At 41.9% G+C, this 24,780-nt stretch overlaps 1 protein-coding gene across 4 annotated transcripts in view; it reads left to right on the top strand.

Annotated features, from left to right (window-relative positions):
- The window catches only part of ABAT (4-aminobutyrate aminotransferase), a 151,922-nt gene that overhangs the window by 106,078 nt on the left and 21,064 nt on the right, over window positions 1–24,780 (top strand). For all 4 annotated transcript variants that reach the window (XM_074965482.1, XM_074965481.1, XM_074965485.1 and 1 more), the window contains exons 6-9: window positions 8,567–8,616; window positions 19,285–19,365; window positions 20,823–20,915; window positions 23,162–23,224. In XM_074965482.1, the coding sequence (XP_074821583.1) occupies window positions 8,567–8,616; window positions 19,285–19,365; window positions 20,823–20,915; window positions 23,162–23,224 (287 nt within the window). The remainder of the gene's footprint in view (window positions 1–8,566; window positions 8,617–19,284; window positions 19,366–20,822; window positions 20,916–23,161; window positions 23,225–24,780) is intronic.

Below are 24,780 nucleotides of genomic sequence, written 5' to 3'. Positions count from 1 at the left end.
GGGCTGCCAGTCATGAAGAAACCCCTGTTTACCACCTGAGATGTCTGCTGGAACTAACGAGAACTGTACCGGGGAGAGGATTGGGCCCAGACTAGGAAGGAGTCTAGTCTGTGAAAGAAGCTTATTGGAACATCTCTGGGGGTGAGATATTACCAGTAATCAGTTTCTTAATGTATTAGGCTTAGCCTTGCATGTTTTTGCTTTATTTTGCGTGGTGATTTACGTTGTTCTATCTGTTATTACTTAAAACCACTTAAATCCTACTTTTTATACTTAATAAAATCACTTTTGTTTATTAATAAACCCAGAGTACGTGGTTGATACCTGGGGGAGCAAACAGCTGTGCATATCTCTCTATCAGTGTTATAGAGGGCAGACAATTTATGAGTTTACCCTGTATAAGCTTTATACAGAGTAAAACAGATTTATTTGGAGTTTGGATCCCATTGGGAACTGGGTATCTGGGTGCTGGAGACAGGTAACCTGCTAAGCTGTTTTCAGTTAAGTCTGCAGCTTTGGGGGCATGGACCAGGCCCTGGGTCTGTGTTGCAGCAGGCTAGCATGTCTGGCTCAACAAGACGGGGTTCTGGAAGTCTCAGACTGGCAGGGAAAATGGGCTCAGAGGTAATATCAGCAGATCAGGTGACAGTCCCAAGGGGGTCTCTGTGACCGAACCCATCACAAGTACAATCTATAAAGTCCTAAATAGCTTGAGATGGAGTTATTTAAAAGATCACCCATATCCAGTCACAGACTGTAAGAGCTGGAGAGTCTTTCTTGCTGTTGGTTCCTGGGGTTAACATACCTGTAGCCATAGTATGAGGGCATTCTCAGTGGAAAGGCCATGCATTTGGAACAGGCAGAGCCATTGTTTAGTGTATCAGAACACAGGACAGATTTATATTTAAGTTTTTGAAAGCCTGTTGGCTTTATTCTTGTTTTGTGTTAGAGCTTTCATTTTGGCATGAGGAGTTCTGTTGTTGGGCCTCTTTAGGTGGAAATGTTAGCACACAATGTTGGTTTCCTTTTATATATTAATGTGTTCGTCTAAGATTCTACAGCACTTGGTTATGTGTTTGCAATTAATTTAGTGTGGACTTGTTTTATCAGATAAACACTTCACTAAATAAATCCAAATATCCATGAAAATCTATATTATAAAGGTTCCAAATAATGAGACCTTTCTACCCTGTGCTGAAGTTTATACTTTTTTCTCAAATCATTCCCATTCTTTCCATTGTTTTTTTTCATAATTAATAGGTGGGTTTTTTTAAAGAAGTTGACTTTGTTCTCCACACAACTGACTTAGTTTCTGATATGAAACTTAAAGTCTGATCTCTGATCGGATACCAGAGTTTTGTATCATGCCCACTATCAAATCTAAAGGAGAGACTCTGGACACTAATATAACATAAAGTTGCTCATCATATCTTAAATGTTCTTGTTAAGAACCACCTTTACTTTTTACAGCACTATTCCAATCACTGCATATGAAAAAAAAAACCATAATGCAGCAAGAGCTCCATTTGGTTTCAATCCAGTTCAGAAAGCAATATCTTTCAGTTATGTACATAGTTGCCACTTGTGGTTATGCAATTTTGTACTAGAGAACATTAGGGAGATGTTATCATTAATATGTGGGTTAGTGGAGGGGTTTCTAATATAGTTTTCCCTTTTCCTTTTTCTTGCATTTGAGAAATGTGTGATGATTAATTGTGCAAGAATGTGGGATGATGTCTTTGGTACTTAAAAACTAGAGTGTTAGGAAGTTGGTTTTTCTCTCCTTGATACCTCCCAGCTTCCAGATTTTTCTTCTTTGAAAGATAATTATCTGCTGTAGGATCAGTGACAAGTGAAGGATGTTGTACTGTATAGCTGGAACAGAGATAAGGAGAAATTAGTATAAAAGGAGCTACATGCAGAGAGGAGAACAGGAGTAGGCAGTGTTTTCAGAGCAACTTAATTCAAGAAAAAAATGGTGTTCCTATGTAGTGTCTTTATTAGGGACGCCTTTAAAATATAAGGCTAGATTCTAATCTCAGATATACTGGTGTGAATTGAGTCATTCTATTGACCTCATTGACATTACTCTGCATTTACACAAGAGTAACTGAGATCAGAATTTAGCCCAGTGTGCGTGGTATTGGTCATCAAGATTGAAAAGATGCATTTAGGTGTTAGGTGGTGGAGCACTGCAGTGTCTGATGTATAGAGTGGGAAGGATGTTCAAGAAAAAGTTAAGCCTTGAGAAGGTGTGACTAGGACAGGGGTTCTCAACTGTGGGTTGAGACCCAGATTATGGGTCCCTTTTTTTTTTTTTTTTTTTTTTTTTTTTTTTTTTTAAATTCTGAAACAAAATTTGATCATGACTTATCTCCCAGTTCAGAGAAATTCCTGGGGCCCAACCTACAGCAGTTAGCATAGCTTAACTTCTGTCTAATGCTACCTTCAGACGTGTTGCTTTGTAACAAATGAACTGTGTGCCATATGAGATTTGTTTCATATTTAGTATTTCCAGGTTCTATCAAAGAGTTGGGTCTTAACATTTTAATGTATTCTCTTGAAGATGTTGCAGTAGGGAAGAGAAATATTAATGCAGAAGTTTAAGTATTGATTGCTGAAACAGATAGCCCAAGATTTAATCTTGGTCTCTAATGAGGGTTGTTATTAAAATAAAAATATGTTAAAAAGGACTCAAAGTTCCAGTCTGGGCCAGAGGTAAAGAAATCACTGGTTTTAGTTCAGTTGATTTTTACAGTCAGCTATTTATTTGAAAATTCATCTGAATGCCAGTGATGTTCTTTGAGTGCTTGTTCATGTCCATTCCAATCAGGTGTGTGCGCGTGCATGTTGGCCGGAAGATTTTTCCCCTAGCAGAATCCGTCAGGTCGGCCTGGGTGCCCACTGGAGTCGCACCTCCCTGGCGCCTAATATAGAGCCCTGCCAACCCGCCACCCCCTCAGTTCCTTCTTGCTGGCTACTCCAACAGAGGGGTGGGAGGGTGGGTATTAGAATGGACATGAACAACATATCTCGAAGAACAACAATTACTAGGAGTAACCGTTTTTTCTTCTTCGAGTGCTTGTTCATGTCCATTCCAATCAGGTGACTCCCAAGCCAAATTTAGGATAGGGGTCGGAGCTGTCCACTGATTGGAGTATTGCCTGTCGGGTCATCGCATAATGCGCAGCAGAAGTGTGAATGGAAGACCATGTCACTTCTCTGCAGATGTCCTGGGTAGGAACCTGATCCAGGAACGCTGTAGATGAAGCCTGCGCCCTGGTAGAGTGCCCCGTGATTGGAAGTGCAGGAACATCTGTCAGGTCATAGCACTCGTGGATACAGGACATGATCCATGATGAAATGCGTTGGGATGAACCCGGCTGACCTTTTCATCCTGTCAGCCACCGCCAAAAACAACTGGACCGACTTCCTGAATGGTTTCATTCTCTCAATGTAAAGGGCCAGCGCCCTGCGGACATCCAGAGTGTGGAGTCTCTGCTCCCTGTTACTAGAATGAGGTTTAGGGTAGAAAACGGGGAGGAAGATGTCCTGGTTGATATGGAACTGTGAGACAGCCTTCGGAAGGAAAGCAGGGTGGGGCCTGAGCTGAACCTTGTCCTTAAAGAACATGGTGTAGGGCGGGTCTGAAGTCAGGGCCTTGAGCTCAGACACCCTCCTGGCCGAGGTTATCGCTACCAGGAACGCGACCTTGTAGGAGAGAGAGAGCAGGGAGCATGTTGCTAAAGGCTCAAAAGGTGGCCCCATGAGCCTAGAGAGGACCAAGTTGAGGTCCCAGGCCAGAACCGGTTGGCGGACATGCGGGTACAACCTGTCGAGCCCCTTTAGGTAGCGGCTGACCATGGGGTTAGTAAAAGCCGAGCAGCCCTGTACGCCCGGGTGGAAGGCTGAGATGGCAGCCAAGTATACTCTTATAGGAGTCAACGAGAGACCCTCCTGCTTCAGATATAGAAGGTAGTCTAGAATGTGCAGCACTGAGGCCAGTGTCGGGGGTGAGTCGCGCTGCGCCAACCAGATTGAAAATCTTTTCCACTTAGCAAGATACGTGGCCCTCATCGAGAGTTTCCTACTGTCAAGGAGGACCTGTCTAACCTGGTCTGAACAGGAAAGTTCCGATGGATTCAAACGTGGAGCTTCTATGCTGTAAGATGGAATGTCCATAGGGTTGGGTGTTGGAGACATCTGTGATCCTTTGTGAGAAGGTCCGGGGAGAGTGGCAAGGTAATTGGGGCTCCCATGGACATATATCTAAGAGGGATGTGTACCAGTGCTGACGGGGCCAGGCCGGTGCTGTCAGTATGACCTGAGCACGATTTCTGCAGATCTTGAGCAGGACCTTGTGAACGTGCGGTACCGGCGGGAATGCATATAGGAGAGCCGCTCCCCAATGGAAGAGGAACACATCTGCAGTGGAGCCTGGGCTGTGATTCTGGAAGGAGCAGAACTGCTGGCACTTCCTGTTGTATCGCGTGGCGAAGAAGTCAATTAGGGGAAATTCCCACCTCTGGAAGACTGAATTTGCGACGTCCGGGCAAAGGGACCACTCGTGGCTGCGAAATGACCTGCTGAGGTGGTTCGGCAGCTCGTTTTGAATCCCGGGGAGGTACACCACCTGCAGGTGGACTGAATGTTCTACACACAAGTCCCATAGAATAAGGGCTTCCTGGCATAGGGGAGAGGAGCGTGCACCCCCGTTTGTTGATATAGAACATTGCAGCCATATTGTGCATCACGACTGATACCTATTGTCCAGTTAGGAAAGGGCAGAATGTCTGACACACTAGGCGCACCGCTCTGAGCTATCTGACATTGATGTGGAGGCGCAGATCTGCCTGTGATCAGAGGCCTTCAGTCCTGCGGTCCCCCAGATGAGCTCCCCAGCCCAAGTCTGACACGTCCGTCACCAACTACAGGGATGGCTGTAGGGCAGCAAAAGGGACTCCTGAGCACACCTGCTGGGCATCGGTCCACCACCAGAGCAAATCGAGGATAGGGCAAGGCAGGGTCACGATCCTGTCCAAGCTGTCCAGGGCTGGTCGATAGACTGACACGAGCCATGACTGGAGCGGCTGGAGCCTGAGCCTGGCATGTTGTACCACGTAAGTACAGGCTGCGATGTGCCCGAGAAGCTTCAGGCAGTTTCTAATGGTAGTGGTGGGAAACTGCATGACTCCCTGGATCATGTCATTGAGGGCTTGAAACCTCACCTGTGGGAGGAATGCCCTGGCTTGGGTCGAGTCCAGTACCACCCTTGTGAACTCTATCCTCTGGATGGGGGACAGAGTCGATTTTACAGACTCAGGTTCTCAAAGGTGGTTCTGATAAACGAGACCTGAGTTTCCAGTTGTGTCCTGGAGCGGCCTTTGATCAGCCAGTCGTCGAGGTACGGAAACACCTATTCTTGATGTCTCTGCAGAAAGGCAGCGACGACTGCCGTGTCATTCTCTCTTCCTGTCCCCAGCATAATGGAAGATGATAAAACCAGCACATCTAACATAAGTTTCGGTTTGGTTTTCTTGACTTTAAATAGTGATACATAACTAGGGATCTCTGGTGGTAATGGAGGTGAACAACTGTTATAACATGTTACAAAGACTTGTACACTCCACTGCCATCGTGTGCATTACTGCGTGTGTTACACCTCAAACAAATACAGTAGGGTTGACTTATAGCCTTGGCATGCACCTGTCTATGTACTTTGGTGCATGTGCACGCATTTACCCACACCTTGTGTTAGGATTGTAAAAGATCATGCACTGATATCTGCACCTGCAAAATGTGGGTTTATGTATATGCATGTGCACAAATGAAGGCACGGCTAAGAATGTGACCCAATATATGCTCTTTTTTAAAAAGGCAGAATCTTACAGAGATTGTGTGAAATGAATGCTTAATGTGGGCAAGTAGTTATGAATGCTATCCAAATGTAACAGATGTGCCAGAGAGAGCTGTCAAGCCATTGGCAGACCTCAGTGTGATGCCTAGTGTTTCTCGCTTTTGAGTAGGCCTCAGCATTGTTGGTATCTGTACAAAACGTTCGCTAGAACAGTGCTGTTGTGCCATTGAATTTCCCCTGCACTGTACAATTATAACTGTACCTTTTTATTACGGACAAAAAAATCCATAATTAAATCTGGTCCATAATTCTGTGATAGGCTGCATTATGTAATGAAACTTGTAATAGCTAAATGAACTTACCCTAGGAGTTCAGTAAATGTGTAGTTGTCACCCACACCTATTTTAATGCAGACTTGCTTGGCATTGTTTTTCCTTTATAGACTTGTAGACTTTACATTCAGAAGGGATCATCATGATCATCAGTCTGATCTTTTGCACACTGCAGGCCACAGAACCTTACCCACCCACTCCTGTAGTAGGGCCATAACCTCTGGATGAGTTACTGAAGTCCTCAGTACTGATTAAGTGAAGTGCTGTTTCTCCTGCAAATTGTTATTCCCTTTGGGGAAGAAAACAGGTGGGAAGGGAATCAATAACTCTCATAACTTCATGTTTTTGAAGCTGGCTTCCTGAGGCAGCATGTCACTGGGGGAGTGAGCCTGGCCAAAAGTTCCCATAGGGAACAGTGAACTTGTGGGTCTGCTGTTGGGTGACAGGTCACTGGATGCTCTTGCTGTCCATCAGCCACAGGAACTCTTATAGCTCTAGAGCAACCAGACCCTATTGCTATCCAGTGTCAGTTCATATTGTTCATTTGGCTATAATATGCTACTTTGCCAGGGGTTATATCAGATACCCCCTCACCAAACCCTAGAGCCCAAACTATGTGCCGTTTTTGTGTAAGAACTTCCACAAGTTCAGGGGTGATAGGTGGAATGATGCTACTTGGGGTCCTCTCCTCCCACTTTGTGATCATTGGCCACTTTTGGGTGATATTTATATGATACTCATCCCTTCTGTGCTTGGAAGCGGTGGACTAGTATGGGCTGACAAGCATAAGGATGGAGCGTAATTTTCCAGGATGACTTTGAGTGGACAAATGAATGTGTATGAAAATACAATGTTCAGTGCTTGATGAAGGTCATTTTACTCAAACAAGTCAAGGTTATGATTACTATCCCTCTGTTCTTGGAAAGAATCTCTTCAGAGTGGGAAAATAAGCAGTCCACAGTGCATGCTTTCGAAACATTTACAGTAATAGAATCTGAGCCGAAAAACATTAGTGGCACTGATCTAGCAAACAGTGACACCATTCTGAGTAAAAGAAAGTGGGTGACAGATACATGTGGTACTAAAGAGAAATGGGAAGTGTTAACATGGTAACCCCAGAGTGAAGAGGAAGCAAATTTCCACCACTGAAGTGGATGGCAGCACTTCAAACTGATGGTTAAAAAGATTAATCATGAAAGAGCTTCATTTATACAAGAAAGATTCACATATGTCATCTATGGGCCTGATTCCTTTTCAAACTGTCTGTAACTGTGTTATCTGTTTTAATCAAACTTTAATAGGACAACAGATCATGTTGTGTCCATTTCAACCTAATTGTCAATTTGGTGATAAGCCCTAACACTCAATGAAGTCTTACACCAGGGTGTTTGGTGGTATCACGCGTCCCTGTAATCAGATGCTGCATTTGTCCCACAGCCACTGAAGAGAATGTAAGTCATAGGGGAATAACGACACTAAGGGCTTGGCTAGACTTGCGAGTTACAGCGCAATACAGGAGCCCCGGGTGCACTAGCTTACTACTCTTCCACACTGGCAAGGCACGTAGAGCGCTCTGACTCCACGGCTACAGCGCTGCTGTTACTCCACCTCGGCGAGTGGAATAATGTTTGCTGCGCCTCCGCTGGAGCGCTGCAGCGCCAGTGTGAACAAGGTGTTGCATTACTGCACTCTGATCAGCCTCCAGAAATGTCCTATAATCCCCTTAATTCAAGTGGCCACTCTTGTCATTGTTTTTGAATTGCTGCAGGAATGCGGATATGCCTGTTGAAAGCTCCGTTTCTGACAAGTGGCTGCTTATCTGCTCCAAGACAAAGCAACCATTAGTGTGGAATGCTGTGTGTGTGTGTGTGTGTGTGTGTGAGAGAGAGAGAGAGAGAGAGAGAGAGAGAGAGGTGGGAGGGAGGGGGGTCTGCTGCTGTCTGAATTTACAAGACAGCATGCTGACATGTTCTCAGCCCCCCAAATACCCACTCTCTCTCCCCCCACATACACACAACACGCTCCCTGTCACACTCCACCGCCCACCCCACCATTTGAAAAGCACATTGCAGTCACTTGCATGCTGGGGTAGCTGCCCACAATGCACCCCTCCCAATGGCGCTGCAAGTGCCACAAATGTGGCCACGCCAGTGCGCTTGAAGCTGTTAGTGTGGACAGACTGCAGCGCTTTCCCTACTGCGCTCTCTGAAGGCTGGCTTAACTCAAAGCGCTCTCTATCTGCAAGTGTAGCCATGCCCTAAGAAAAAAGCAAGTTAAGTAAATAAAGTTACTCTCTACACTACAGTACATACTGATGAATAAATCTCAAAAAGGCTACTTGAAACCAGATGGAAATAGTCTCCTTCTTTTGTTTCAGGTTACAGCCATCCATCTCTGATAAAACTTCTCCAGCAGCCACAGAACTTGGTAAGTGGTTTGCATAAAAGACACAAAATAATTAAATCAGTCCTTCACCCCTCCCACCCTTGTTACTGGTTTATCTTGTGTTAACTTTTAAAAAATGGCCATAAATTCAGTGTCTTTATTAAGTCCATGATTTTCAGTGTCTAGCTGAATTGTAAATTTATGTTCCCAGGCTTGTCTTTTGAAGGTGTTGTGCAGGTGTCCTTTGAGGACAAGGACTGGGATGTCAGATATGGAATAATTATGCAGATAATGTGATATTGCTTAGCAATGTAAGTCTTCAGAAAGCACAGCATCCTACACCCTTGTTGCCTATGAAGTGGAAATTATGGGAGGGAATCCAACATGAAAGATGTTTGAATAATATTGCATTATAATTCAGTCTGCTTTTTTGCCATGGCCTTTCTGGAAGTCATGGGTTCCATGATTTTTGTATATATTTTTTTTAATTTGACTTTTAACAGTTTAGCTTGTGCATGTGGGTGAATGCATGGGATGATGAGCTGAATTAACTTAACTGAAAACCTTGCATGATTCCAAATTAAGCCCTGAATTGTATGAGAGTCTGAAACCAAAAGCTCAGCCACACTGTGTAGATGTGAAAGACCAGATCAGTGAATTCTCAAGGAGAGTTTTCATTTCTCCAGGGAGGGTGATTCTTTCTCCTGATTAGTTGTAGCTAAATTAGCCCGAATCATATTGTATGTATAGTTGGGGTTATTTTTTCCAATGTGCATTACTTTATATTTATCCACATTACATTTCATTTGCTATTTTGTTGCCGAATCACTTAGTTTAGTGAGATCTTTTTGAAGTTCTTCTTCACAGTCTGCTTTGGTCTTAACTATCTTGAGCAGTTTAGTATCATCTGCAAACTTTGCCACCTCACTGTTTACCCCTTTCTCCAGATCATTTATGAATAAGTTGGATGGGATTGGTCCTAGGACTGACCCTTGGGGAACGCCACTAGTTACCCCTCTACCTTCTGAAAATTTACCATTTATTCCTGCTCTTTGTTCCCTGTCTTTTAACCAGTTCTCAATCCATGAAAGGATCTTCCCTCTTATCCCATGACAACTTAATTTACGTAAGAGCCTTTGGTGAGGGACTTTGTCCACATGTATGTTGACCCCCTCAAAGAACTCTAATAGATTAGTAAGACATGATCTCCCTTTACAGAAACCATATTGACTTTTGTGCAACAATTTATGTTCTTCTGTGTGTCTGACAATTTTATTCTTTACTATTATTTCAACTAATTTGCCCGGTACTAATGTTAGACTTACTGGTCTGTAATTGCCCGGATCACCTCTAGAGCCCTTCTTAAATATTGGTGTTACATTAGCTATCTTCCAGTCATTGGGTACAGTAGCTGATTTAAAGGACAGGTTACAAACCATAGTCGATAGTTCCGCAATTTCACATTTGTGTTCTTTCAGAACTCTTGGGGGAATGCCATCTGGTCCCGGTGACTTGTTACTGTTAAGTTTCTCAATTAATTCCAAAACCTCCTCTAGTGACACTTCAATCTGTGACAATTCCTCAGATTTGTCACCTACAAAAGACGGCTCAGGTTTGGGAATCTCCCTAACATCCTCAGCCGTGAAGACTGAAGCAAACAATTCATTTAGTTTCTCCGCAATGACTTTATCGTCTTTAAGTGCTCCTTTTGTATCTCCGTCGTCCAGGGGCCCCACGGGTTGTTAAGCAGGCTTCCTGCTTCTGATGTACTTAAAAAACATTTTGTTATTACCTTTTGAGTTTTTGGCTAGCTGTTCTTCTTTGGATTTTCTTATTACATTTTTACATTTAATTTGGCAGTGTTTATGATCCTTTCTATTTACCTCACTAGGATTTGACTTCCACTTTTTAAAAGATGCCTTTTTATCTCTCACTGCTTCTTTTACATAATTGTTAAGCCACGGTGGCTCTTTTTTAGTTCTTCTACTGTGTTTTTTAATTTGGGGTATACATTTAAGTTGAGCCCCTATTATGGTGTCTTTGAAAAGTGTCCTTGCAGCTTGCAGGGATTTCATTCTAGTCACTGTACCTTCTAATTTCTGTTTAACTAACCTCCTCATTTTGCATAGTTCCCCCTTCTGAAATTAAATGCCACAGTGTTGGGCTGTTGAGGTGTTCTTCCCACCACAGGAATGTTAAATGTTATGTTATGGTCACTTTTTCAATATGGGGATAATTGAAATTCCCCACTATTATTGAGTTTTTTCTTTTGATAGCCTCTCTAATCTCCCTTAGCATTTCATCGTCACTCTCACTGTCCTGGTCAGGTGGTCGATAATAGATCCCTACTGTGATATTCTTATTAGAGCATGGAATTACTATCCATAGAGGTTCTATGGAACATGTGGATTCATTTAAGATTTTTATTTCATTTGATTCTACATTTTCTTTCACATATAGTGTCCCCTCTCTCCCACCCCTGCACGACCTGTTCTGTCCTTCCGATATATTTTGTACCCCAGAATGATTGTGTCCCATTGATTGTCCTCACTCCACCAGGTTTCTGTGATGCCTATTATATCAATATCCTCCTTTAACACGAGGCACTCTAGTTCACCCATCTTATTATTTAGACTTCTAGCATTTGTGTACAAGCACTTTAAAAACTTGTCACTGTTTATTTGTCTGCCCTTTTATGATGTGTCAGATTCTTTATGTGAATGTTTCTCATCTGATCTGGCCCATACTTTGTCCTCTTCCGTCCTCTCCTCCTGACTTAAAACCTAGAGAATCTCTATCAGTAGACTCTCCTCTAAGAGAAGTCTCTGTCTGATCCACGTGCGTCTCTGCAGCAGTCTGGTTCCCCCATCTCTTAACTTTAAAAAGGTTGCAGAGCAGTTTTTAAACTAAGTGCCAGCAGAAAATAGATCATATTTTCATTAAAATGGGGCATTTTTTCCTAAGAGATAACTTGATTCTAAACACCCTAATTACAATGCAGCATTAATCTAACAAAGAGCTGTCTACCACCATTGTGTTTGGTGGCACTAGCTTATTTGTGTACTGGCACTTTAAATGTCAGAGAGAAGCTTGGAACAAATCTCAGATCAGAATGCCTGCAAAGTGCAGATAGGAACTTTATAGCTAGATCCATCTCTCCTAAACATGATCTGCACAGACACTGTTCATAGAATCATAGAATATTACGGTTGGAAGAGACCTCAGAAGGTCATCTAGTCCAGTCCCTGCTCAAAGCAGGACCAACACCAACAAAATCATCCCAGCCAAAACTTTGTCAAGCCAGGTCTGAAAACCCTCTAAGGATGGAGATTCCACCACCTCCCTAGGTAACCCATTCCAGTGCTTCACCACCCTCCCAGTGAAATAGTGTTTCCTAATATCCAACCTAGACCTCCCCCACTGCAACTTGAGACCACATAGAGGATTTAGGAAAACAGTCTTTCTTCTCTGGAGACCTATAAGGACTTACTTCACTGGAGCTCAGACTGTAATTCTGCAACTTGGGAAAAGTAGCATTGTTTTGTAGTAAACATGGGTTGTTGAGCCTGTTTTGATACATTAATTAATTGCCAAACGTTACTGACTTGTACTTAATTCACTTTTAATATAAAAGTAGCATATTGTGTGACAATAAAACACCTGCAAAGATTAAAATCTGTGCTATGGAGAAACACTTCAATCCATGATATTCCATTCAAGTTACTTGAATAAATTTACCAAATTAATCTGTATTAATAATTTAACGGTGATTTTGAAGAACAAAAACTGTTTTTCAAACAGTGTACTGTACAGGTTGTTGCTCACTGACTCCCCACTCAGTTATCACCCACTGACCACCAACACCAAACTCTATACTATGAGGGTTTTTATACTATGGTCATTGCCATAGTATCTGAGTACCTTCTAGGAGTGTATTAAGCAACTTGACTAACTGCTGTCACACACTGTTTTGTTCACTCATCCTGTTCCCAGAGGAAGAAGCAGTGGAGTGGCTTGTTTTGATGGCATGGATTTCTTTTGTTTGTTTGTTTTTTCTGTGTGTGTATATTGTAGAAAGCAAGGTCAAAGAAATCCACCTTGCACTTGGAACGGAAAGTGATGAGGTTTGTGATAGTCCTGTCCTGGGGAGTTAATTTCCTAGTCTCAGACAGCTCTCAAAGAGCTTTAAACAATCTTTTAGGTATCCTGGGCCCTGGCCTTGGAGCACTTTGATGATAAGGACCAAGACCTTGAATTTGATTCAAAATTCTATGGGAAGCCAGTGTAGAGTACAGAGGACAGGTGTGATGTGCTCACAGTAGCCTTTGTTGCTGAGGAGCATTTTGTATTATTTGGAGTTTTGTAAGTGTTGAAGATTTCATGCCCAGGTATCTTACATTGCTATAGTCCAGCTGAGAGGTGATGAAGACCTGAATAACTAAGGCCAAGTTTTCATACATCAGGATGGGTTGGAGTCTCCCAGCCAACCAGAGAAGGTAGAAAGCATTACTTGTGGCTGTTGTGGTGTGAGGAATTCAAGAGTACTCCTAGACTATGGACTGAATTGACCAATTGTGGACGTGAACCTTCAATCACAGGAGAGACTATCATGGCTGAAAACTCCTCAAAATACTTTCCTTTGCCCACCAGCATCACCTCTTCTGCTTGGATTCAAATTCAGCCAGTTGTTGTTCATCCATAAGCTGATCTCATCCAAGCACAGGGCCATCTTGGTGGTGGTTGACATGGTCATAAGTGGTGAAGGATAGATAGAGCTGTTTATCATCTGTATATCACTGGCACTTGAGACCATGTCATCTGATCAGTTCACGCAGTGGTTCCGTATAGATGCTGAAAAGAACCAGAGAGAGAATTAATCTTTGTGGAACCCCCCAACTGAAGGGTCTAGTGATAAAAGTGCAGTTCCCATTACTGTTCTTTGGTGTATCACTCCAGGAAGGACTGAAGCCATTTTAGTGCATCACCCCGAACTCCTGCCACCTCTGTCAGGTGAAACAGCAGTATCTCATGGTCAATAGTGTTGAATGTTGCAGAGAGGTCTAGGAGGATGAGAATGGATGTCTGGCTTCTATCCATTGTCAGGAGGAGACCTTCCATCAGTGCCACTAAAGCAGTTTCAGTTCTGTGTCTGGTTCTAAAGCCAGATTGTGCTGGGTCTAGTATGTTGGCTTCACTTAGTTGTGCTTGTAGTTAATCTTTCACTAGCTTCTCTTTGGGCGGCAAATCCTGCTGTGGCCATCTCTGTAGGTGCCGAGGACTCTTGTAGTGGAGACATTTTGTTTCTACTGAGTTGGGGAGGACCCCACCGCTGGGAAGCAAAGAGGAGTTCAGCTCCCCAGTGTGTCCCTGCATGTTGTTGTACAGAAGAAAATTGGGGATAGAGCTGGAGAATCCATTGCTACAAAGATCATCCAGTCTTCCCCATGCCTTCGAGAGGGGGTGCTCGGGCTATGGAGGCTACTCCAGCCTTAGTGGCTGCTGAATGGCTCAGAGCTGGACCAAGAGAATGGGTTCCTCTCTCTTGTCTGCAGGGAATTCTGCAGCTGCCAGCCAAATTACTCAGATGTAATGCTGGGAGAGGCTGTTGCCAAAGGGAGACTAGTTACCCACAACATAAATGAGATGAGCAGAGAACACCATCATCTGCTTAGCCCATTGTTACAATCTGAAAGAAGAAATTTACCATGCTAGTGCACAAAGGAAAACTTCCCTAAAATGCAGTCATGGTAAAGGGGCATGCTTCAGACTCCTAGGAGGTTGGCCACGCAAATAAAAGGAACCAGAACACCAAACCATTTATTTCATTGGAAACATTTTGAACCTGAGCTGCTAAGCTGAGAGGAAGGCAGCCCGGAGTCAAAGAGAATCTTCAGTGTCCAACCAATCTTTGGTGAAAGCCAGTCTCCTTGGGTAAGAATAAATGCACATCATAGAATCATACAATCATAGGACTAGAAGGGACCTCGAGAGGTCATCTAGTCCAGTCCAGTCCCCTGCACTCATGGCAGGAATAAGTATTATCTAGACCATCCCTGACAGGTGTTTGTCTAACATGCTTTTAAAAATCTCCAATGATGAGATTCCACAACCTCCCTAGGCAATTTATTCCAGTGCTTAACCACCCTGACAGTTAGGAAGTTTTTCCTAATATCCAACCTAAACCTCCCTTGCTGCAAGTTAAGCCCATTGGTTCTTGTCCTATCCTCAGAGGTTAAGAACAACAATTCTTCTCCCTCCTCCTTTTATGTACTTGAAACTGTTATCATGTCCCCTCTGTCTTCTCTTCTCCAGACTAAGCAAACCCAGTTTTTTCAGTCTTCCCTCATAGGTCAAGTTTTCTAGACTTTTAATAATTTTTGTTGCTCTTCTTTGGACATTCTCCAATTTGTCCACATCTTTCCTGAAATGTGGCGCCCAGAACTAGACACAATACTCCAGTTGAAGCCTAATCAGCGTGGAGTAAAGCGGAAGAATTACTTCTCATGTCTTGCTTTCAACACTCCTGCTAATACAGTCCAGAAAGATGTTTGCTTTTTTTACAACAGTGTTACACTATTGACTTACATTTAGCTTGTAGTCCACTATGAGCCCCAGATCCCTTTCCACAGTACTCCTTCCGATGCAGTCATTTCCCATTTTGTATGTGTGCAACTGATTATTTCTTTCTAAGTGGAGTACTTTGCATTTGTCCTTATTGAATTTCATGCTATTTACTTCAGACCATTTCTCCACTTCGTCCAGATCATTTTGAATTTTTATCCTATCCTCCAAAGCATTTGCAACCCCTCCCAGCTTGGTAATGGCCACAAACTTTATAAGTGTACTCTGTATGCCATTATCTAAATCATTGATGAAGATAATGAACAGAACTGGACCCAGAACTGATCCCTGCGGGACCCCACTCGTTATGCCCTTCCAGCATGACTGTGAACCACTGATAACTACTCTCTGGGAATGGGTTTCCAATCACCTTACAGTAGCTCCATCTCGGTTGCATTACCCTAATTTGTTTATGAGAAGGTCATGCGAGACAGTATCAAAAGGTTTACTAATGTCAAGATATACCATGTCTACCGCTTTCCCCCTATCCACAATGCTTGTTACTCTGTCAAAGAAAGCTATCAGGTTGGTTTGACACAATTTGTTCTTGACAAATCCATGCTGACTGTTACTTATCACCTTATTATCTTCTAGACGTTTGCAAATTCATTGCTTAATTATTAGCTTCATTATCTTTCCCAATACAGAAGTTAAGCTGATTGGTCTGTGATTCCCCGGGTTGTTCTTATTTCCCTTTTTATAGATGGGCACTATATTTGCCCTTTTCCAGTCTTCTGGAATCTCTCCCGTCTTCCATGACTTTTCAAAGGCAATCCCTAATGGCTCAGATATCTCCTCAGTCAGTTCCTTAGGTATTCTAGGATGCATTTCATCGGGCCCTGGTGACTTGAAGACATCTAATCTGTCTAAGTAATTTTTAACTTGTGCTTTCCATATTTTAGCCTCTGATCCTACCTCATTTTCACTGGCATTCACTATGTTAGATGTCCAATCACCACCAACCATTTTGGTGAAAACCAAAACAAAGAAATCATTGAGCACCCCTGCCATTTCCACATGTTCTGTTGTTGTTTTTCCCCTACCATTGAGTAACGGGCCTACCCTGCCCTTGGTCTTCCTCTTGCTTCTAATGTATTTGTAGAATGTTTTCTTGTTACCCTTTATGTGTCTAGCTAGCTTGATCTCGTTTTGTGCCTTAGCCTTTCTAATTTTGTCCCTACATACTTGTATTATTTTTTTATATTCCTCCTTTGTAATTTGACCTAGTTTCCACTTTTTGTAGGACTCTTTTTTGATTTTTAAATCAGTGAAGATCTCCTCATTAAGCCAGGGTGGTCTCTTGCCATACTTCCTAGGCTTCCTACTCAGTGGGATAGTTTGCTCTTGTGCCCTTAATAATGTCTCTCTGAAAAACTGTGAACTTTCTTCAGTTGCTTCCCAGGGGATCTGACCTACCAACTCCCTGAGTTTGCTAAAGTCTGTCTTCTTGAAATCCATTGTCTCTTTTTTGCTGTTCTCCCTCCTACCATTCCTTAGAATCATTAACTCTACCATTTCATGATCACTTTCACCAAAGCTGCCTTCCACTGTCAAATTCTCAACCAGTTCCTCCCTATTTGTCAAAATCAAATCTAGAACAGCTTCTCCCCTAGTAGCTTTCTCCACCTTCTGAAATAAAAAATTGTCTCCAATACATTCCAAGAGCTTGTTGGATAATCTGTGCCATTCTGTGTTATTTTGAAGTTCCCCATCACCACCAAGTCCTGTGCTTTGGATGATTTTGTTAGCTGTTTAAAAAGAACAACAACAACAAAAGCCTCATCTACCTCTTCTTTCTGGTTAGGTGTTCTGTAGTAGACCCCTACCAAGACATCACCCTTGTTTTTTACCCCTTTTATCCTTACCCACATATCCTAATGTGTGAGAGAATTACATGCACAGTGGCAATGGTCCAGTGGATAGGACACTGGACTGGGAATCCAGGAGGCTTGGATTCTACTTCCAGCTTAGCCACTGACTGGTGTGGACTCTTGGAGAAAGCACTTAACCTCTCTGTGCCTCCACTTCCCCATCTGTAAAATAAGGATAATGATACTCTCCTTTGCAAAGTGTTTGAGATCTGTGGATGAAAGGTGTTTTAAATATTATTTATCATGCCATTTGCCTTAAACAGGAAACGCAAATATACTGCAATACAATAGAGCCTTCCAGGTATCTCCCAAAGACAGCATGGAAAACAGAACTGAAGAAAGCAAACAATCATTCAGGAATGTATTAGCAGGAGTGTTGTAAGCAAGATACAAGAAGTAATTCTTTCATTCTACTCAGCATGATAACGCCTCAACTGGAGTACTGTGTCCTGTTCTGGGCACCACACTTCAGGAAAGATGTGGACAAATTAGAGAAAGTCCAGAGGAGAGCAACAAAAATTATTAAAGGCAGTGCTTAATTTGTGTCTGGGCTTGCCAGGGCTGAGACCCAGCACCTCTGTGCTTGGCAGTTCATAGCCCTGGCACCTCTGGGCTTGCTGTATCAGTTATAAAAGTAAAAAAAAAAAAAATTGCTTGTGCCCTGGCACCTCTTTCATTACAAATTAAGCACTGATTAAAGGTCTAGAAAATATGACGTATGAGGAAAGATTGAAAAAATTGGGTTTGTTTAGTCTGGAAAAGAGAAGACTTGGGTGGGTGGGGGGACAGAAGTCTTCTAGTACATAAAGGTTGTTATAAAGAAGCGAGTGATTTATTGTTTTCCTTAACCACTGAGGACAGGGCAAGAAGGAATAGGTTTAAATTGCAGCAAGGGAAATTTAGGTTAGCCATTAGGAAAAACTTGCTAACTATAAGGGTAGTTAAGCACTGGAACAAATTACCTAGGGAGGTTGTGGAATCTTCATCATTGGAAGTTTTTAAGAACAGGTTAAACAAATACATGTCAGGGATTAGCAGGATAATCCTTAGTTCTGCCTTAGTGCAGGGGAATGGATTAGATGACCTATCAAGGTCCTTTCAGTCCTGCATTTCAGTGATACTATGAATATCATCTCTGCTTTCTCAGCCATTGTTCATGTCAGTCTTTGCTGTGTAGCTCTGTCTCACCAGTGAGATTACCTTCATGAGTATTGGGGATTGCAACTGGTTCAGTGCTGCAGCAGCACTGCAGCTGAGTAAACGCAATCAATTCAAAATGTAAACTATGGCCAGTAGTTTTGATGATTTTAACCCCCTTCTCTCACAATCCAGTACCAATCTGATCAGCCTCTGAGCGCAGAATCAAGTTGCTACTAAAACTAAGTTGGACAAAACCGTTGAATGCAATTTTACATAATATGATGTAGTAGTATCTCATTGAATCAGAACACAAATCCCCATTCCCCCTACAGTATCCATTCATCCAGACTTGGTTTTGCCTTACATGTTATTCCCTTGATGTACTACTCACTATTGTGAATGTGTGAGAAGATTTTATAAGGGAGAGAGCATGTGTGTTTGTGAGCATAATTTTATTGCAGGGAAACTATTTTATTGCGACAATTGCATTGCTGATTCTTGCAGTTTATCTTTCTCCTGTCCTTTGAACATATCTTTGTCTAGTTCCTCCATCCTCAAAATCCTATACTGTAATAATATCTGGGGGGTGTTTATACCCACAGTGTTCAGAACTGGTCTCCCTTGAAGCCTGATAAGGAAGAAACTATTACACTATCTTAATTAAATTTAAGTTTAGCCATTCTAACTGAAGCCAAATAATTAAGGCTTTAAAGTTTATTTCCTCTGTATAAAAGGAACTGAGATTTTGGTGAAAGAATAGGCTGTAGGGATAAAAGACCAGTGTTAAAGAAGAAACATTTCACTGCAGTCCAGAATATATCTCTTTAAAGGTGACCCTCAAAGAAAATAAAATTTGGGCTTAAACAGAAAAATGGGTGTATTTATTGAGACTTGACTATTTTCAGTTATTTTTAAAACTTCTGTGTCATAACTGGAACTATTTAAGAATTTGCCTAATGTTAGTGTATTTGAACTTTAGACTTAGTTTAATTTACATTTACATTTTTTGAATCAGTCTCAACGTCGCTTTTTTCTTATGATATTAAATACTTACTGTTTCTCTTCCTTCATTTTGCAGAGTACATTTATTAACAGACCTGCTCTTGGGATTTTACCTCCAGGGAATTTTGCTGAAACCTTAAAGGAATCTTTGCTTTCGGTAAGTTTAAGAATGAACTATGATGATTTACCATATTCTAAGTCTGCATATTCTCCAAAGTGCATGTATGGTATGAACCCACCCTGAGAGGAAGGATCTGAAATTTCTAGTGCATCAGTAAATTGCAAAGTTACTTAATCACAAATAAGAAATAAGAGCTCTGTGCACTTATATTAAACAACCTCCGTTAGAATATTCCTACCATCCATGTTAACCCCGATGAAGGGATTCAGAAGGTATGAAACACATTGAAAAATGCAGTAGCTGCTTTAGTTAATGAGACTACTCACATTCAAAAAGTTAAGCATGTGTTCATCTGCTTGCGTGATCAGGGCCTAAAGAACATAACAAAATCCAACCTGCAATGTTTAAAGCCATGATGGAAACAGGATTTGAAGAGATTTTAAGGCACGATAGGATTTTTTTAAAGAGAACTGAACAGATGGTCCTGCTTTTCCGCTCTTGAAGAGATTCAAAGGTTGGGACTATTATTAAATAATCATTATTCTATATTCTTGAAGATGTCTACTGAAATTATGGATAATGAGACTGAGTGTTGACAGTAATCATGGCTTACAACTTGAAGAGCTAAGCATCAAAGGAAGCAATGTTTTTGCTTTGTTAGTGTTCTACCCCTTTTCCAGTTTATGAATGCCCTTTCATAAGTGAGAAATTTCACATGGAACCCAGAAAGTACAAGGTTAAAGTTCTGTCTAACCATCCTTTAGCTCAAAGTGTGAACAGCTAAAGATGAGGCCCCCAAACCTTCCATTGTTGCATTTTCACTACAGGCTTTCTCCAAGTGACGTACTCTGCTTGTCAACCTTCTTTTCCGTGTATGCCGAGCATGTGGAGTTTGGCATTGAGGTTATTTCCCATATGTGCCTTTCTCCAGGTGGTGGTTATTTGTGTAACTATTCTGTAAAGGAATGTGTGTGTTTTCTCTTTCTTTGTTAAAATTGTGATCAATGTTTATGAAGAAACAGATGGCCGATGAAGTGAGCTGTAGCTCACGAAAGCTTATGCTCAAATAACTTGGTTAGCCTCTAAGGTGCCACAAGTACTCCTTTTCTTTTTAGATGGTATTTAGAGTACAGACTTACAAGGGTAAAAATAAAAGCATTTGAATAAGAAATGTTGTGGTTTAACTGTTAGCAGCTGAATCACCTGCCTTCCCCTTTTCAAGAGAATGGGATCCATAAATGAAACTGGATGTTCCCATGCAGAGAACTTTGCAGATGAAATTTCAGAGAGAACCTCCCACCCCCCCCCCCCACTGTGATGAAACCAAACCTTTGATTCTCTTAAGAGCTGAATGTGAGAAGTTATGGTGTGTCTGCATGCAGACACCACACTGAATTTATTCCGAGTAAGGGATTGAAATGGGGCTGGTTAGTGTTTTTGCTTTGTTTCATAACTGTGCTATTTTAGCTTTATTATGTTTCCGTTGTTGACAGGTGGCTCCGAAGGGCCTGCAACAGGTTGTCACCATGACTTGTGGATCCTGCTCTAATGAAAATGCCTTTAAAGCAATATTCATGTGGTACAGGGTAAGTCAAAATACTGAGTATGACTCCTTACAATACTGCAGCACATAAACATCGACAGTGCTTCATAAGAACTGAATCTACATGGAATGCGTTCCTTTAGTTATACAATTATGGATTAAACTGTAGAAAACAGAATAGACCTTTGCACTTTTGACTTTCTCACTTGGAAGATCCCAGATGTGTCAGCAGCTTTCTCACTAAAAAACTATTGTTTTTTCTTTTCTCCCTGTGCCGCCTCCTCCCCCTGGTCAGAATTAAGTGGATCAGGTAAAAGTAGAGATATAAAATTCACATTTTGCTTGAAAAAGTGATTATTTAAAGATTTGCGCTCTCATGAGCTGGCAGGGCTCCGAACAGAGGCTGTGTTTCTATCCTGGTTTCCACAATATTTATTTAGATTCCAGTATGCTACAAACTCCACACTGAAAGGCACCCATACAGGACTTTGGGCTCCCTTGACATGCATTTAAAAACATAAGAACACAGGAGATACAAAGTAAAGATCAGCCAGTGCAGCAGCACTCCTTCCTCCCTCTTTACCATCACAAATCATGTGACTGATGCAGTTTAAAACCCTCCAGCACACTTTCTCACTAACCAGAAATTCTACCCTCAACTGTCTGTCCTCTGACCATGCCTGTGCAAACAAATGGGTTTGCAGTGTATAAATTTGGGCTATTTCAGACTTGGGTGTGGTGAGTGGAAGAAGGGGACAAAAGTATTCCAAATAAAAGGAAAGCTGCTGATGCAGCTGTGATGCACTGGAGGTGGGAAGAGGGAGGGACAGATACCAAGCAGTTTCTGTTTTTTTAGGTCAAAACCAACACGTGAAATTTCACCCTGAAGCTAGTAGGCCCACATGGCTCATAGCAAAACTATTTTGGAAAAGCATCATTCTTTAAATTTGTGCAGTGCATTTTTGTTTCTGGCATTCCAAGGCCTGTGTGTGATTCTAGGGCAAAAAGGGGTTAGAAGGAGTTGGTTACAAAAGTACCAGTGAGGCTATCTTTTTAAACAAACATTTTTTTCAAGCTTTTATCGTAAAATGTGTTGCCTAAACTAAACATGCACGGGTGTGGTATAAAATCTTCCTTGGCCCTAGTTTGGAAACAGCATTAAGTTATGTCTACACTATGGACCTTACAGCTGCACAGTTGTATTGCTGCAGCTGCACTACTGTAAGGTCTCCTGCGTAGCTGCTCTATACTGGTGGAAGAGAACTCTCCTGCCAGCATAAATATACCACCCCCAACAAGTGGCGGTAGCTATGTCGGTGGGAGATGCTGTCCTATTGACATAGCGCTGTCCACACCAGCACTTTTGTTGGTGAAACTTCTGTCGGTCAGGGGTGTGAAAAAGTGCTAGCGTAAACAAAGCCTGAGTCACAAGTGGCTGTGCTCATTCACAGTCTCTCTCCTAATATCGTGAACTAAACTAGTGCTGGCCAAATCTTTTAACATCTGAATGGAATGTTGTTGGGTGACGGTGGCATACAGGTAACCAGTTAAATGTGCTGCAACCATTAGTTTAAATCCATATGTTATTGTTGCTTATATATTACAGTAGAGCCCAAAGGTCCCAATTAGGATTCATGTCCCATTGTCCCTAGTGCAAACATAGATAAAGAGAGAGTCCCTGCTCTGGAGAGCTTACCATCTAAAAGAAGCTAATCTTCTTACTAGTTCCCTAAGCCATTCTCTGGCCCCTCTAAATTCATCTAATAACAAAATAGGTAAGTCCCTTCATTCTCCTTTTGACTTTCAGAATGAGCATATAATGCCTCTAATGCTAGATCATCCCACATAATATGAAACTCATGAGAAACCATGTATGTATCTCTTCAGAGGAAAAACTTACTGTCCGCTTTAGACTAAACAAACTCATAATTAGCTAAAGGAGAGACAAATGGGCAGTGAAGAGTGGTCGCACAGACAAACCCTGGAGCTTCCACTACATCTGAAATACTGAAAAGATTTATTCTCTTTTTAAAAAGAGAGAAATAGAAAGGATTTTCTGACTATCGTCTCATGCCCATTCCAGACAGACTTGTGCCTGTTAAGCTTTGGAGATCCCATGTAATTTGTAGATTAAAAATCCATATATGGTTTCATCAAGTCTGTCATTTTACCTGCTGGTTAATCCTTCAGACACTTTGTTACAGTGGGATTTTTCAGCTAGACTTCACCAGTAAATAATGTGAGATTCACCTAGGACAGCTCATAAAAACCTCTTCATTTCTTTTGCAGAACAAAGAAAGGGGTAATAATAATGTCACAAAGGAAGAACTGGAGACATGCATGATTAACCAGGTAACTTTACTGTTCTGTTATCTCACCCAGACTGTTAGTGTTTGATTTGTTTACAGTAAAAAATCCAGGGCTTTCTAACATTGCAATGGATCCTAGTACCTAAAAGCTTCAAGAATGGTCAATTACCACTCACTCCCAACCAAAATTCTAGGCCTGCTGTGGGCATCCTACTGCCTCCCCAGAGAGTAGTTGTGACTTGTGTTAAAACGGCCTTCTTTATGTGATACACCATCTGCTAGAGAGACGTGCAGTGCTGAGAGAGACTGTGGGGAGCACTAATATACACAGATTTTATAAATAAAGATTACGAACGTTAACAGTCCTCTTAATTTTTTCCAAAATTGTGGTTTAATGACTTAAAATTAATCAAGAAGCTAGTTTGCCAGGGAATAATCACACGGGAGCAAGAAATTAAGATACAGCTGGAAAGCCTGTGAAGTGCCAATTCAGCTCTAACCCAGATTGTGTTGCTCTAGCCAGTCACAAACCTTAATACACAAGGTTACTAATGAAGTGGGGGAATGTGTTTAATTTGGGACACCTTCTAAGATGTGAGCATCTTGGAAATTACAGGATCTACAACTCCAGGGTCAGATCCTTGGTTCAGGGTACGTTCCTGTTGTGTTGCTCCAGTGGTGCAATGCTTAAAACTGTCTTGAAGAGGCTCCTGGAAATTCTTCTGCTGGAAGGGGAGCTGGGATGTGCTTTAAATTGGGCCAAAGCCAGGGTGAGAAATGGGGATTGGAGCACACTGTGTTCTTGCAATCCTGGACTGATGGAATGGTCCCATAGGGATCATTCCAGCTGGCATGAGTTAAAGCCGCCCTATGATCTGATTTATATCAGCAACCCCAGGATTGAGGGAAGTGGTAGATGTGCTAGAAGTACTTTTATCCCTCCCACAGCTACATCTTGTGTGAGCTCATTGCAGTTTAGGATTAAATCCACAGTGTGTTGATCTAAGCATTTTTTTGCTGTTCCAGGAAGGGTATCTTCTGCCTCTCCAAAGCTGCAGAGGTCCCACTGAAGTCACCGGCCTTGTGATATTTAAGGGCCATCCTTTCATAGTATAAAGTTAAGGCACTCCCTGCATCTGTTCCCAGGGGTGCTAGGCCTGCTTTTCTCTCCAGTGTTCCCCACCATGCAGTGGCATTGAATTACTACTGCTAAAGAAAAACTGGTTGAGAATTTTGGGCCTAAAAATATAGGATTTGCATTTAACAGAAACAAACCTTACAAGTTTTACAAAACATTACAGTAGAAGAGTTTCCATGAAATCCTAAAAGAAAAGGACAAATGCAGAAAGAAGAGGGGTTTGTTTAATTTTAATATTCACCTTTGGTTGAATATTCACCTTTGGTGTTTGGAAACTAAATGTTGGGAACTAGAGAGAGAGAGAGAGAGAGAGACTGATTAGCACAAGATATAAACCAACAGCAGGAATGGAGGCAGTTCTTTCACTTTTAAGATTAGATCACAAAGAAGGGGACTAGGCTCTTTAAAATAACCCAGCAGTGTCCCTTTTAAAGTTCAGCTAATGTAAAGTTTCCATACGC

Source organism: Natator depressus, chromosome 10 (genome assembly GCF_965152275.1).
Source record: "Natator depressus isolate rNatDep1 chromosome 10, rNatDep2.hap1, whole genome shotgun sequence".
NCBI lineage: Eukaryota > Metazoa > Chordata > Testudines > Cheloniidae > Natator > Natator depressus.
This window is presented reverse-complemented; position numbering and strand designations above follow the sequence as displayed.